Here is a 13,925-nt window from a genome sequence, read left to right on the forward strand (position 1 = left end):
TATTATTTTTAATCTTCTTTCACAATAATTAAAATCAATAAATCCATTTCAGTATATAGCAATATCTAATCCTGATCAGGTTATTCATATCCAATCACTAAGATGTATCTGAATTCTGATGTTGCATCTGTTTCTTAATAATCTGAAGATGATAGGTTATGGCAAAAAATAAATAAATAAAAATAACTTATGAAACTGCTATGAAATATATATTTTGCAAACTATGACTCACCAATTCCAATGGAACAGCTTTCAGTTATTGGCTAAAACTGGGCAGGATTTGTTAAGAGACCATCTTGTAATAATTTTAAAATGATGTCCCCCTTTATTAGGCTCTATGTTAAGGCAGCTATTACATTTTTCTATCCCTTTCTTTTTCATGTGTCATTATTCACTATTACTAATGTTAGACAAAAGAAGCTAGACTTAATTTCTGATGTTTATACGGAAACTCATTAATGTAATTCTGTTTGATGAAAATTGATGACTCAATGATTAAACATACACTTATATTTCTGGTCTTTTATACATACTAAAACAAACACCCATGATGTACACACTGTTTATTGATGTCAAGATGCATCACATTTATTTATATTAAATTACTCTTTTCTGGCAGTATGGATGAAATTTAAATTCACTGTTCAATTAAGAAAAGACCAATAAACATGACCTTTTTTTATTTTTTTAACAATGAGTAAATATTAAATTTTTTTTCAAAAAAATTTCTAAAATAAGATGACTCATCATAAACATAAGTTCATGTGTTTTAAGTTATAAAAGTTTCTAAAATTATTAAATATGGCCAGTTGTACTTTTTGTTTATCAGCACACTTAACATATGCTTTAAGTAAATTAATTTTATAACTAATGAAAATTATTATATTACACTGAAACTGGCTTGCACAATCATTTACTATTACTACTCCAGTAAATAAAAATTTAAATGGCTGACTTTATGTGATGCAAAAAAAAAAAAAGATGAAGTTTTACTGAAATAAGCAATTTATGTACAGCAGTCTACGTATGGCTGTGGGGAAGTGGGGGAGGGAGTGGATGAAGAAGTTCTGCAGCCTGCCAAACATTCCACTACTGCAGCAACTTAGCTCTTTTCATTCCAAGATATTTTAACAAAACTGAAAAAAGAAAAAGAAAAAAAAAAAAAAAGGGAAAAAAAATGCTATTATTATCATAGAAAATTACAGAAACACTGCTATTACACAGGCTGAGCATTTAACTCACTAAATGGAAGCACCACCACGCAAGCACTCAAGTTTGGTGGTGATATAGTTGCAAGTTCTGACCTGACATGTAGCTGCAAAATGGCTTAAGACACATGTTTGTATGCAACTGTTTTTTGTTATTTACTATTGCGTTCTACATGGCATGCATGCTACTGAGATTGAGGTTAAGGGAGAAGGAAAAAAAGAAAATTGCAATTTTAAAGAGGCATAGGGACATTAAAGGCCGAGAAATCTGTGGCCACAAAAACTCTCTAAAAGACTTATCAAGAAATGGCTTCCAAGAGTACTTTAAGAGTGGGTTCATCAATAGCATGAATGTATAATATGAAGGAGATTATTTTGAAAAGGAGGGGGAGAGAGCGAGCACTGGCAGACCTCTGTGAGGAAGATTAAAATTAACATAGGTCCACTCTGTGAATTAAATGATCAACCTGCGTATTACCTTAATAATATATTTGAGAATCAACCTGTAATCTACATTTGATAAGTTACTATGTTCTGACACATCTTTAGCAGGAAAAGCTGCAAGTTGGAATTTAAATTAAAATTGTAAGCAAAAATTCTATGAGCAACACTTACTTTTTTTTCACATTCATTTTAATAACTAAATATACAAATTAAATAACAGATTTAGATATTTTAAAATGTGCTGGTTGCATGAGCTTTTCGGATGGATGGATAAATGGATGCTGGAATAGCTGATACTTTACTGCAGTTTCAATGATGGTTTAATTGGACTGGAAGCATTATCCAGTAGAGTAATGTGGACAAAATTTATGACAGAAGGTAGGGGTGATGAAATTGGTTTGCACATACAGCCCAAATGAAGTTTCAAAGAAAGAAAGAAAGAAAGAATAGTAATGGCTGGAGAGTTCAGCAGCAGAGCAGGAAATGATACATTTAAGAGATATTTCAAGAAAATTTGGAGAGTGACAGATAGGCAAATTTAACAATAATAGTAAAAATTTACTAGAATTTTGTGCATGCAATCTTAATTACAACCAATATTTCAGCATAAAGATAGCCACAAGTTTACATGAAGAGAATATAAAAGAAACAAAAAAAGCATAATTGACTATATTATTATTACAGAAAATGATCTAATTGAAATGCAAGAATATAGAGCATATGAGATTAAAAGTGACCATAATCTTGTATCAAGCAAATTAAAAATGATAATTAGTGCCAAAAAAAAAAAAAAAATTATATATATAAAAAAATTAAAACAGATAAAAACCAAAGGTACTCAGATTTGTCAACAACCACTAAAAATAGAAATCTCTTTTTGTTTAAAAGTTGGGTTTTTTCCCCCTTTTTTTACTATAAAATCTAACAGGAAATAAGGTGGCATGGAAGAACAAACACCCAAGATGTACACATTAAAATAAACAATGTGGAAGGCTGACAGTCTGAAAGAACTGATTTGTATTATCACAATTGAGTACACCACTGAATATGAACAAGATTTCAAAGATGATGACAGTGTCTTGTCCAAGTCCAATTATAGTTATGTCAAGTTACTGTAATCAACACTGTAATTAATTAATTCTATATTACATTCTACATTATCAATATAAAGCAGGGCAAGCAACTCTTTTCATCACAAGAGCTACTTTACAAAATACAAAATCTTGGGATTTACCATTACAACAATAAGCTAGTTGTAAACATGCAAAACTATATCGGACAAGTAATTAATAAGATTTCTGCCACTGGTTTTATCCAGAAAAGGTACTGTATTTTTATTTCTATACACTGTGATCAAAAAGTATGCTTTACAATTGACCAGTCAATTGGATCAACCATTTGCTAACACCCAGTGTAAAAAATAAATTTGTTTATCTTTGTATACAGCCGACACTTAAGTATTGAATTTAGTGCCATCTATCAATAAGATTGGATGGCTTAATGATAGCACCGTACATCGTAATTTTTTCCTTTTGGAGTGCAAACCTAACTGGGAACATTATCGGAAGTTTTTTTTTAATGATAATGTTTAAAAATTATATATTTTTAAGTATTAATTTATACACATTACAGTAGACTCTCGATTTTCCAAGATAGATGGTAAAAAACAAATCCTGGATAATCGATTTTCCGGTTACTCCAAAAATACAAAGTCCCTGACATATGTAAGGGATAAGTTCCAGGACTTCTTACTTTGTCGAGTTTTATGTAACTCGGGATGCCTAATAACATGCCGCTACTATATTATTATTGACAAATCTGAATTCTGCGTGATATTTGTTAATGTTTGGCCATTTTCATACATCCTTATTAGTTAAATTTTCTGATCCAAATCGATGGCTTTCCTTTTGTTGGTAGAATTACTAGTAGCGCTGTCACTTATTCTCTTAGTCGGCACTGTGATAATGGTAAAAATTAAATTTTCTGAAAAGAACTTCACAGGGTTAAGGGGGAAACACACTATTATCACCTCACGCAAACTCACATTTTACTAAAGTACATTTCTGGAGGTCACTGCCATTAAACAATTTACACCTTCCAGATTACTGGGCTTTACTGTTCCTGCATCTAATTATAAACAGGTAGTAAACTCGATCTTATTGCATTTGCAATAATACCGATAGCTAGAATTGTGTGGGTTTTTACGTTATTATGGTGAAATGTGTCCCCTTCACTGAAATTTTCAGTCATAAAAAAAACCAAAAAAAAAAACCAAAAAATAAATTGTAAGAATCTTCTCTTCTTTCCTATTTTTTTGCTTGTTACTCCGTATCTCACTTGTGCAATTTGTGCGTGCCGTGATCGTCGTTATTGATTGCTTATTTTATTTATTTATTATTTTTGTTTGTTTTGAATTTTGCAATCCTAAAAAAAAATTGAGAACTAAATTAGTAAATAGTGCTGGGTCTACTTCGAGATAAGTGGAGATCTGATTCTAACTTATTAATATAATCAGGTTTATCGAGTATTACCACTTTATCTCCTTTATCTGCCCTCTGTATAATAATGTCTTTATTTTCCCGAAGTTCATGTAAGGCTGACCTGTCATGTGTATTCAATTTGGGAAGTTGCGTTTCTTTTCGTTATTTCGACATAAATAACAAAACAAAATTTGTCTTTTTGCAGTGCGACGGAACACGACAATCGACGCGACACACTAAAACAATTTTTTTTAGTGGCGGGTGTGAAGACAGCAGAGCAGTGGTTGCAAGATAATAGGTACATTAATCTCCCAAGGAAATTAAGGGTTTTTATATTTATATTAATGGCGCTTCTTATTGCAAAACATCTGTTCATGCCTATTCTTGTTATTACTTGAATTTTATGATTTCTGTTTTTTTTTTTTTTTTTTCTTCAATTTGGAGTCTTGAAGCATCCCGGTTAATCCGATCCCGGTAAATCAAGAGTCTGCTGTATATACAAAAACTACTGCCAGGAGTACTAAAGTGAAAATGTAAAACTGGAACTATAAAACTAAACTGTGAATTTTACTCCTATATTTCAATTAACTCAATTTTTATAGTGAGAAAGATTTCCTTAATTTTTATTTTCTTCAAACTGTTTTTTCTACAGATTGGATATTCATGTTGCATATAAAATCTACAAGTATAGAAACTTATTTACAATAAATATTAATTTTGGATAAAGAATATAAATTTAAATAATAGCAATGAAAATTTTTTAAAAATAGTCTTTAAGGAACTTCACACACAAAAAGTCTACTGCTTACCTTCCACCTGTTTCCACACTCATTACAAAAGACAAATGTGGTCATAGGTTCATCAGCACTCCTTGTCTGGACCTAACGGTGAAAAAGATTATATTTGCACTATATAAAACTGGAGAAAAGAAATTAAATAACTGTTGTTATTAATAATAACATTGACAAATAGAGCAAAAGAGGAAACCCAGTTTTCTTCTGCAAAAGCAGCAATATTTGTGATATACATATTAGGGTTATCTCCAGCAAAGATATGTGATCATTCTAATTTTTTAGATCTATTATATTTATGGGTTTTTATATCTATATTGTATTGTACTGTATTTGGTTGAATGTTAGCAGATCATGACCAACCAGGTCATGATCTGCTAACATTCAACTATTGCAATGATGCAGGGAATTAGGACACTGGTATATACAGGGTTTCTCAAAACTATTGGTACAAATGTTTAGGGGAGGTAGGTAACATCTAAAGGAATGTTAATCGCATAGGAACCAATAACCGGAAATGTCACCGTAAGTCGGTACACGGCGCTGTTCATCAGTTCGTGAGAGGAAAAATTTCTGGTTTACTCATTCAAGCAGTAGTCGCCGCATGAAGAGCATGCATCAATATATGAACCGTGAGCTGGCAGACATGCAACTGGGGTATGGATTAGCAGAGGGCAATGGATGAGCCGCTCAACGAATTTATGGAGAATGCTTCCCAGACAGACATGTACTGGACCACCGTTTGTTTGCATGTATGCATCAAAATTTATGCGATTATGGGTCATTTAGAGGTAACAGGAGTAGTGCGGGCAGACCACGTTTGAGTCCAGAATAATCCTACAAATAGCACACGTGCCGTTGCCTCTGCCTAAGGAGTGTCTCGTTGCAGTGTACAGCGTGTCTGGCCTGACAATTCCTTACACCCCTTTCATTTCCAAAGGATTCAGTTACTGCTCCCCCAAGATCATCCTGCACGTGTGGCTTTTTGAGCAGTGGTTTCTCCAAGAAAGTGTTCAAGACTTGAATTTTCCAGCCTATGTTTTGTTCACGGATGAGGCTTATTTCACTCGGGAAGGCTTATTCAATCGGCACAATGCTCGTGTGTGGGCTCACGACAACCCACACGGTGTGCGCCCCCATGCGGCACAAGATCGCTTCGCAATAAATGTGTGGGCAGGTATGAGCGGTGACTGCTTAGTCAGCCCATACCTGTTACCATCCCACATGAATTCCGCTAAATATGAGATCTTTCTTGAACAAGTTCTACCAGGGTTACTTCACGATGTTCCAGCAAATGTGAGATGCAACATTTGGTTTCAATCTGACGGGGCGCCTGCCCATTATGGAAGGCGTGTTCGTGACCATTTGAACAGGCGTTTTGGGCGTTGATGGATTGGCCGTGGTGGACCCGTTGCCTGGCCCCACACTCACCTGATTTATCGAGCCCTGATTTCTTTCTGTGGAGGGGGGGGGGGATGCCCCTCAAATCTATCGCGTATGAATCGCCTGTGGAGACGGAAATGGATCTCACGGCAAGACTCGTCTGCGCTGCTGCTATGTCAAAGAAACTCCAGGTGTGTTTGACCGTGTCTGCCAATCCATGCTGCATTGGTGTCACGCATGCATCGTGTCTCATAGCGGAACCTTCGAGCATCTGTTGTAACATCATGAAATGGATCCATCTCGTACTCCATTGTTAATATTATGTCAAATAAATGTTTGCCACTAATTACTGTCTTGTGTCATTTCTGCTTGTTGTGCCTCTGCTACTACTTTCCCGTGATGTTTCCGGTTATGGGTTCCTATGCAATTCACATTCCTTTAGATGTTACCTGCCTTCCCTAAATGTTTATACCAATATTTTTGAGACACCGTGTATATAGTTATGAGATTGTTAGTATTTTTGCAAGAGAATTCTATCCTGTAGTATGGATTATGATCAAGAGGACTCAAAAGCTATAGTTAACTGGTATAAGGTAACTGAAGTAAAGTTGTCCCTTTTTTTTAATCACGGTCAACAAAGCTGAGGTTTCTGTAAAGCAAAAAACTAAACACAGTTTTAAAACTGAACCATCATATTACTTAGTGAAAAGTTTATTTGTGCACTTTATCTTGATGTGATCTGTATTATCACCAGCATGCCCCCCCCCCACCCCCAATGAACCTCTAAAATTTGCTGTTTAGAAAAATGGTTGACTCTGGAAAAATCCAAGAATCAGAAATATGGTTCTTGGATTGGTCATTTGCCAAAGCAGCATGTTAGAATTGATTGAGCAGGACAGAGATTTCACAGCATAAGCTAAAATTTTTACCATGATCCAAAGAAATTGAGGAATCTGTCAGATTATGGAATTATGCACTGACATTCGTGAACAAGATTAGCAGCTCACTGATAATAAGCGAGGATTACTCAATTTCCAAGTTTCGGTATTTGTACTTGAACCATTGGGCCGAGGTAATGATTCACAAAGCATGCTTATTATTTACAGAATGTTTTTATAAGTTTTAGATAGTTGTTTGCAAACACCATCAACACAGTAACTTTCATTAGTATTTGCCCACATGTTACCTAAAAGAAAAGTAAGTAACCCAAAGGTTTGTATCCTTTCAAAAGGCAGCAAATACAGATAATCTTATGTAAAAGATTCAGAAATGCTCAACAGTGGAACTTCAATGAAGCAACTGTGTGATAAAAATTATTTCCATCTTCCAACATATACCATACACAGTGTGGTATATTTTGGAAGACGGAAATGATTTTATTTTCAGCGTACTGCACTGTACACACACACACACACACACACACACACACACACACACACACACACACACACACACACACACACACACACACACAGGGTGTCCGGGCTAGAGGCATCCAAAAATAATGGCTTATAATGCAAGAACCACCCATTATATTTTCTCAAATGAAAGCGCAGTCAACAGGAAATCTCTCCAAGATTTGTTTTGTCACACTGTAAAGGTCACTAGTGCAGGTGCGTCACCAGTAGTCGCACAAACGGTTATTGCCTCAGTCGAGATGTGGACGCCACAGCGGAAAGTGCAGTGCATGCTTTGGTTAGCTGAATTTCAATCAGTTGTGTGTGTGTTCGGTGGCATGCACGAAGGGAATGGAATGTGAATCCTCCCACATCCAAATCCATTCTACAATGGGATAAGACTCTAAAAAGGATGGGAAGTTTGGTTTCACAAACTGGGAAACACCCGAAAAGGCATGTGACCGATGAGACTGTGGATCGGGTGCATGAATCATTTTTTAGGAGCCCACATAAGTCAATTAGACTGGCTAGTAATGAACTACAGATTTCTCATTCAACAGTTCACGACATTGTTCACAAATGTCTCCATTTGCATGCGTACAAACTTCGACTTCATCACCTTAAGGCAGATGATCACTGCTTAAGAGCTGATTTCGCTGCTGAGATGATCAGCCATATTGATGACAATCCCAATTACCTTGATCTGTTGTTATCATTGTTGTTATCAAAATGGCATCATTGGTCCATTTTTTTTCATAGAACCCACAGCGACGGGACACACTTACCTTAACATGATTCAGATCTTTGCTGTTTCACAGATTCCCCCAGGTTTCAGCAAGATGGTGCTCCACCACACTTCCATCGAGATGTTACCACGTTTTTGAACAACACTTTTCCTGGATGTTGGATCGGAAGAGGAGGCCCAACTGCCTGGCTGCCTAGATCTCCGGATATGACTCCATTGGGCTTTTTTGCATGGGGGCTTTATTAAAGACTGTGTACCAGAGAAAAGTTCGGGATTTTGACAGTTTGAAACAGCGTATTGTTGAAGCAGTTGCTCTAATAACACCTCAGATGCTGGAAAACACTTGGCAAGACCTCGAGTATCATTTTGACATCTGTTGAGCTACAAAAGGTGCCTGCATTGAACTTTACTAACCTTCATAAAGCGTACAAACCATAACAAGAATGGGGAAAAGGAGTTTATCTAACGGACTTTGAACATGGCATGGTAGTAGGTGCAAGACATGCTGAACAAAGCATCTCTGAAATGGCAGTTCTGAACTTTTCACGCACCACAGTTTCAAGGGTGTATTGAGGATGGTGCAACAAACAGAAAACATCCTCTCAATGGCACTCCTGTGGAAGAAAAATCGCTTGTTGACGAGAGAGGTCAGAGGAGGATGGCTAGAATTGTGCAAGCAAACAGATGGGCCACAATGTCGCACATCACGTCAGAATACAACCTTGGTGAGCAGAACAAAATATCGCAACAGACAACTTGTTGCACTTTGTCGGAAATGGGTTACGACAGCCACATCGCGTACCTTTGAAACCAATGAAGAACAAGAGAGCATGCCTTCTGTGGTCACAGCAACACCAGCACTGGACTATCAAGGACTGGAAAACAGTTGCTTGGTCTGACGAGTCGAAGTTTCTGGTGCATCATGTTGATGGCAGGCTCAGAATTTGGCAAAAACAACATGAATCCATGGACCCGTCATGTCTGACGACTACTGTGCAAGGTGGTAGGGGCAGTGTTATGGTGTGGGGAATATTTTCTTGGCACACGTTGGGTCCATTGATACCCATAGATTCACGCCTGAATACCACATCGTACCTAAACATCATTGCTGACCAAGTGCATTCGTTCATGTTGACAGTTTATCCTCAGTCAGATGGTTACTTCCAGCAGGATAATGCACTGGTGCACAAAGCCCGAATTACTATGGAATGGTTCCAGGAACATGACAATGACTTTTATTTGCTGCAGTGGCCCGCTCAGTCCGCGGATCTCAATCCTATTGAACATCTTTGGGATGAGCTGGAAAGGGCTGTTTGCTGCAGGCCTACACCTCGGAATCTCAAGGAACTGCGTGACACACTCATGTCTGCATGGTACTCCATTCCTGCACAACATTTTCAGCATCTTGTTCAATCCATGCCTAGACGAATTCAGGCTGTTTTGAAGGCTAAAGGAGGCTCAACACACTACTAGGTAGGTGTACCTAATAAAGTGGCAGCATAGTGTATGTGTGTGTGTGTGTATTTTTGGATACCTCTAGCCTGGACACCCTATATATATATATAGGGTATTTTTTGCAACTTATTTGGCCACCAAAATCTGGAAAATTCCAAGATCTAGCGAGGATCAGAATAAAATCTGAAACAATAAGCCATCCCAAAAAATGCCTGAACACTATATAATGGTATTTGGAACTAGTTTTTCCATGATAATGGAAATCTCTGATTAGAGCTCTTCTTTTCTTATAGATAAACTGTGAAGCTTTGTTCTACCTTATTCTCTTGTTTGAATGAGACTAACAAAAAATAAAAGCAGTAGCACAAAACATTGAAAATTTCTCTTTTCAATTGAAAGTTAAAAACAATTTATTGTTTTCAAATAAAGCACTTAAAATTCCACATCCTTTTTAGCATTACATATCTATTGAGGGATAGTCAAAATGTTCTGAGAAAAGAATATAAAAATGTGTAAAAAATTAAAAACTCACCTGAAGTTTAATACACTTAATTGTATTTAATCTGAAAAGAGTTTAATCTTAAAAAAAAAAAAAAAAATCTTCGGGAGGCTGGATATCAAACCAGGCTTTCATAGCTGCTCTTAGCAGCTGATGAAGAGCTAAGAGCACAAAGACTATATTTGAAGTTTCTACAATTGATAGTCACCTGCAGCCAGATCTGAGTATTTGGGACAGGATAATTGTTCAATTCAATATTCAAAAATTTCAGCCTGTGCAACCCAGGCTTTGTACATGGGTGCATTGTCATGGAGAAGCAAAACCTGATGGCCCAACTCTGTCTTTTTTCCTTAACTGGGGCTTTTAACTTTGGCATAGGGATGGCATAATATTCCCGTTACTGTGGTTTTAGGTGCAAGGTATTCAAATTACCAACAATCCTTTCACATCCCAGAAAACTGAGACCAACACTCTTCTGAAGATGGTTGAGTTCAAAACTTTTTCACAGTTGGAGATCCACTGTGCTTCCACTGCATGCTTTCTAATTTGGATACAGAATCATAAAATGGTAGCCAAGCATTATAACCAGTCACTAAACAGGATAAAATCAATCTGGATTAGCAAGAATTAAAAACTAAATTCTCTTCTGATGGATCCACACTCTCATGTTTGTCACAAATGGAAAAGTTATTGATAAGCCATCATTAGGAACTGTTCGTGTATTATTGTTAAAATACTTCCATGGGAAATGTTAAGTAGTACTTTTTCAAGTTCAGTCACTAATTCTGTTTTATAAATTTATTTCTTCAGTGATGGTAATTGTTTCAGCATTGTCACAATTATGAGAACATCCCTGGATTCAGGGGATGTCCCTATGAACCTGAGACATGCAAATGTATCCCCAATTCACAAAGGGGAATAAAAGGGAGACATCAATAAATAAAGACCTGTTAGTTTGACCAACACTCTTCTGAAAGATGGTTGAGTTCAAAACTTTTTCAGGGTTGGAGAACCACTGCATTTCCACTGTGCTTCCATGCATGCTTTCTAATTTGGATACAGGATCATAAAATGGTAGCCAAGTATTATAACCAGTCACTAAACAGGATAAAATCGATCTGGATTAGCAAGAATTAACTAAATTCTGTTCCAGGGAAAATAATGGAGTCAATGGTTAAATAAGTAATGCAGGATCATCTAGGCAGGAATGCAGTTATACAGATACAGCACAGATTTAAGGGGCGATCTTGTCTGACCAATCTGATTAGACACTGTGAACAGAAACAGAGAAACTGGATGCAAAAAATAATTTTTGTCATATATTTAGATTTTGGGAAAGCTTTTGACACTGTTTTGCACAAAAATGACTGCTATACAAATTAGAGCAGTTGTTTATGTGGCAAGTTGCTGTTAGGGATAAAGGGATGGCTAAGCGGGAGAAAAAAGAGAGAGAGTAGCTATCAATGGACGCTGCTCTTCTCGAACTAAAGTTATTGGCAGAGTCCCCCCACGGTTCAGTGCTGGGCCCATTGTTGATTTCTATATTTTAATGATATTGATGAAGGTATATTAGGCTTAACATTTAAGTTTGCAGAGGACACAAAATTGGCACAGTAGTTAATCATAGTAATTTTTTCCAGTAGGGATGAGGAGGTGATTATCCCGTTGTATAAGGCAATAGTTAGGCCACATACCACATTTTCAGGCCTTGTTTATTACTGTATTTTGTGGTATCATGTGGATTTGAACATGCACTGTGTGTAAATCTGTATTTCTTTATTGTAATCCAACAATATGATATGAAACAAATATGAGGTGTAATCAAAAAGTTTGGGTACTAACTGTATCTTGAAACAGGTGCATCACAGCAAGTTGTGATGCACTAGTAGCCAATATGAATCAGTGCATAATGAATAGAAAGTGTTTTATGTATTTCATCCCATTCTAAAAAACTTTGTCTCAAATTTGGGAAAAGTTTAAAGATGCTAAAAAGAGCTTTTAGAGAAGATGCTATGATTGTTTGAACACTTTTCAATGGTTTGTTAAGTTTAAACTGTAAGAGTTTGTATGTATTGATTGTATATCTTGGTTTCTATTGTTGTATGAAAAATTAATAAGCTGAAGAAAAATATTTACCCTTCATTTCTATGTTTGCTTATTACTGTAACAAATTCAGTTAATGTAGTAGTAGTAGTAGTAGTGGCATGTGATGCAAGAAAGCAACTGTATGAGCTTATGCAGCATCAGCCAAAAAAAAAAAAAAAAAAAAAATCACACCATTCCCTCCAAATGCCTGTCCAGTTCCTCCTATCAACTTCCACGACAGATGGAAGTTTGTTCCAGCAATTAACCACCCGCTGGCTAAAGGCAAATTTCTGCACATCTATTCTGCACATCTACAGATGTAGAATAGATGTGCTGGAACAAACTTCCATCTGTTGTTGTGGAAGTTGATAGGAGGAACTGGACAGGCATTTGGAGGGAATGGTGTGATTTTTTTTTTTTTTTTGTCCTTTCTTAATTTGAATTTATGCCCCCTTAGTCTTTTGCTTTTTTGATGTGAGTTTTCTCTTGCAAAGCAGATGCACATACCTTATCGCATGTCGAGAGAGAAAAAGATAAGTCTTCAGAAACAAAAAACGAAAAGAGGTGAATGTGTTTTCTATAGTGTAGTTTAATGATCAATGATAAAATAAAGAGAAATTAAAAGTTTCTTATTTGACTGTAGGTACCAGTTGTAGTCTTTTATAGATTGTTAAGGATAAGCCATATGTATTGTTAATTTATGACAGAAGCACCTGCATTGATTTATTCTCCCATGGTTGAATTAAGCTGTTGCAATGGAATATGTTGCTTGTTGAGAGAACACAGAAAATTTGTGTTATTTAAAAATGCTCATTAGACGAGCATAATCAATGACTGCTTCAACTTGATGATTTTCATAAAAGGGATGCACTTAGAACATTAATGCATGTAAAAAGAAAATTTAAGCACTTGAATTAATTCTTTTCATGTGAGTTAATACTGAGTGTTAGCATGGAATACTAACACTCAGTATTAACTCATATGTAAAGCCCCTGAAGTACTACACGAACAATTTGTAGGTTAAAGGAAATTGACCTGAACCGACATAATTTGATAAAAGGAGAAAATTCGAGAAACAAAGGTTTACTTTATTTTTTTTAAGAATTAATGCATTGCCTCTTGTTAAGAATATTACTTGACCAGTTTTTCTTGTTATACGTGTGACATTAGATATGACAAATACACATAGTTATTAAAGCTATACTTTGTTAGAAATAGTCATTGACATATAGTCAGGTTGTTGACAAAAGAAGGTCACCTGTCTGTCAAAGATGATGCTCACTCTGGTCACCCTTCAACTTCAAAAACCAATGATACAATCACTCGTGTTCATGATTTGATTAGGAATAACTACCAGAAAAGTTGCTAATGAAATTGGCCTCATTTACAAATGAAGATTTAGAAATGAAAAACATTCCTTTCATCCTCACTGATGTTA

General features: G+C 36.0%; 1 protein-coding gene across 2 annotated transcripts in view; it reads right to left on the minus strand.

The window, feature by feature from the left end:
- Window positions 1–810: 810 nt before the first annotated feature.
- TfIIS (RNA polymerase II elongation factor) overlaps window positions 811–13,925 on the minus strand; it is a 124,121-nt gene continuing 111,006 nt past the window's right edge. For both annotated transcript variants that reach the window (XM_090372110.1, XM_090372109.1), the window contains 2 exons: window positions 4,942–5,013; window positions 811–1,136 (listed from right to left, as the gene is read on the minus strand). In XM_090372110.1, coding sequence (XP_090228236.1) covers window positions 1,128–1,136; window positions 4,942–5,013 — 81 coding nt within the window. In that variant the 3' untranslated portion in view covers window positions 811–1,127. The remainder of the gene's footprint in view (window positions 1,137–4,941; window positions 5,014–13,925) is intronic.

The sequence above is a fragment of the Mastigoproctus giganteus genome, chromosome 4 (genome assembly GCF_048544385.1).
Source record: "Mastigoproctus giganteus isolate SK-2022 chromosome 4, ASM4854438v1, whole genome shotgun sequence".
Lineage (NCBI taxonomy): Eukaryota > Metazoa > Arthropoda > Arachnida > Uropygi > Thelyphonidae > Mastigoproctus > Mastigoproctus giganteus.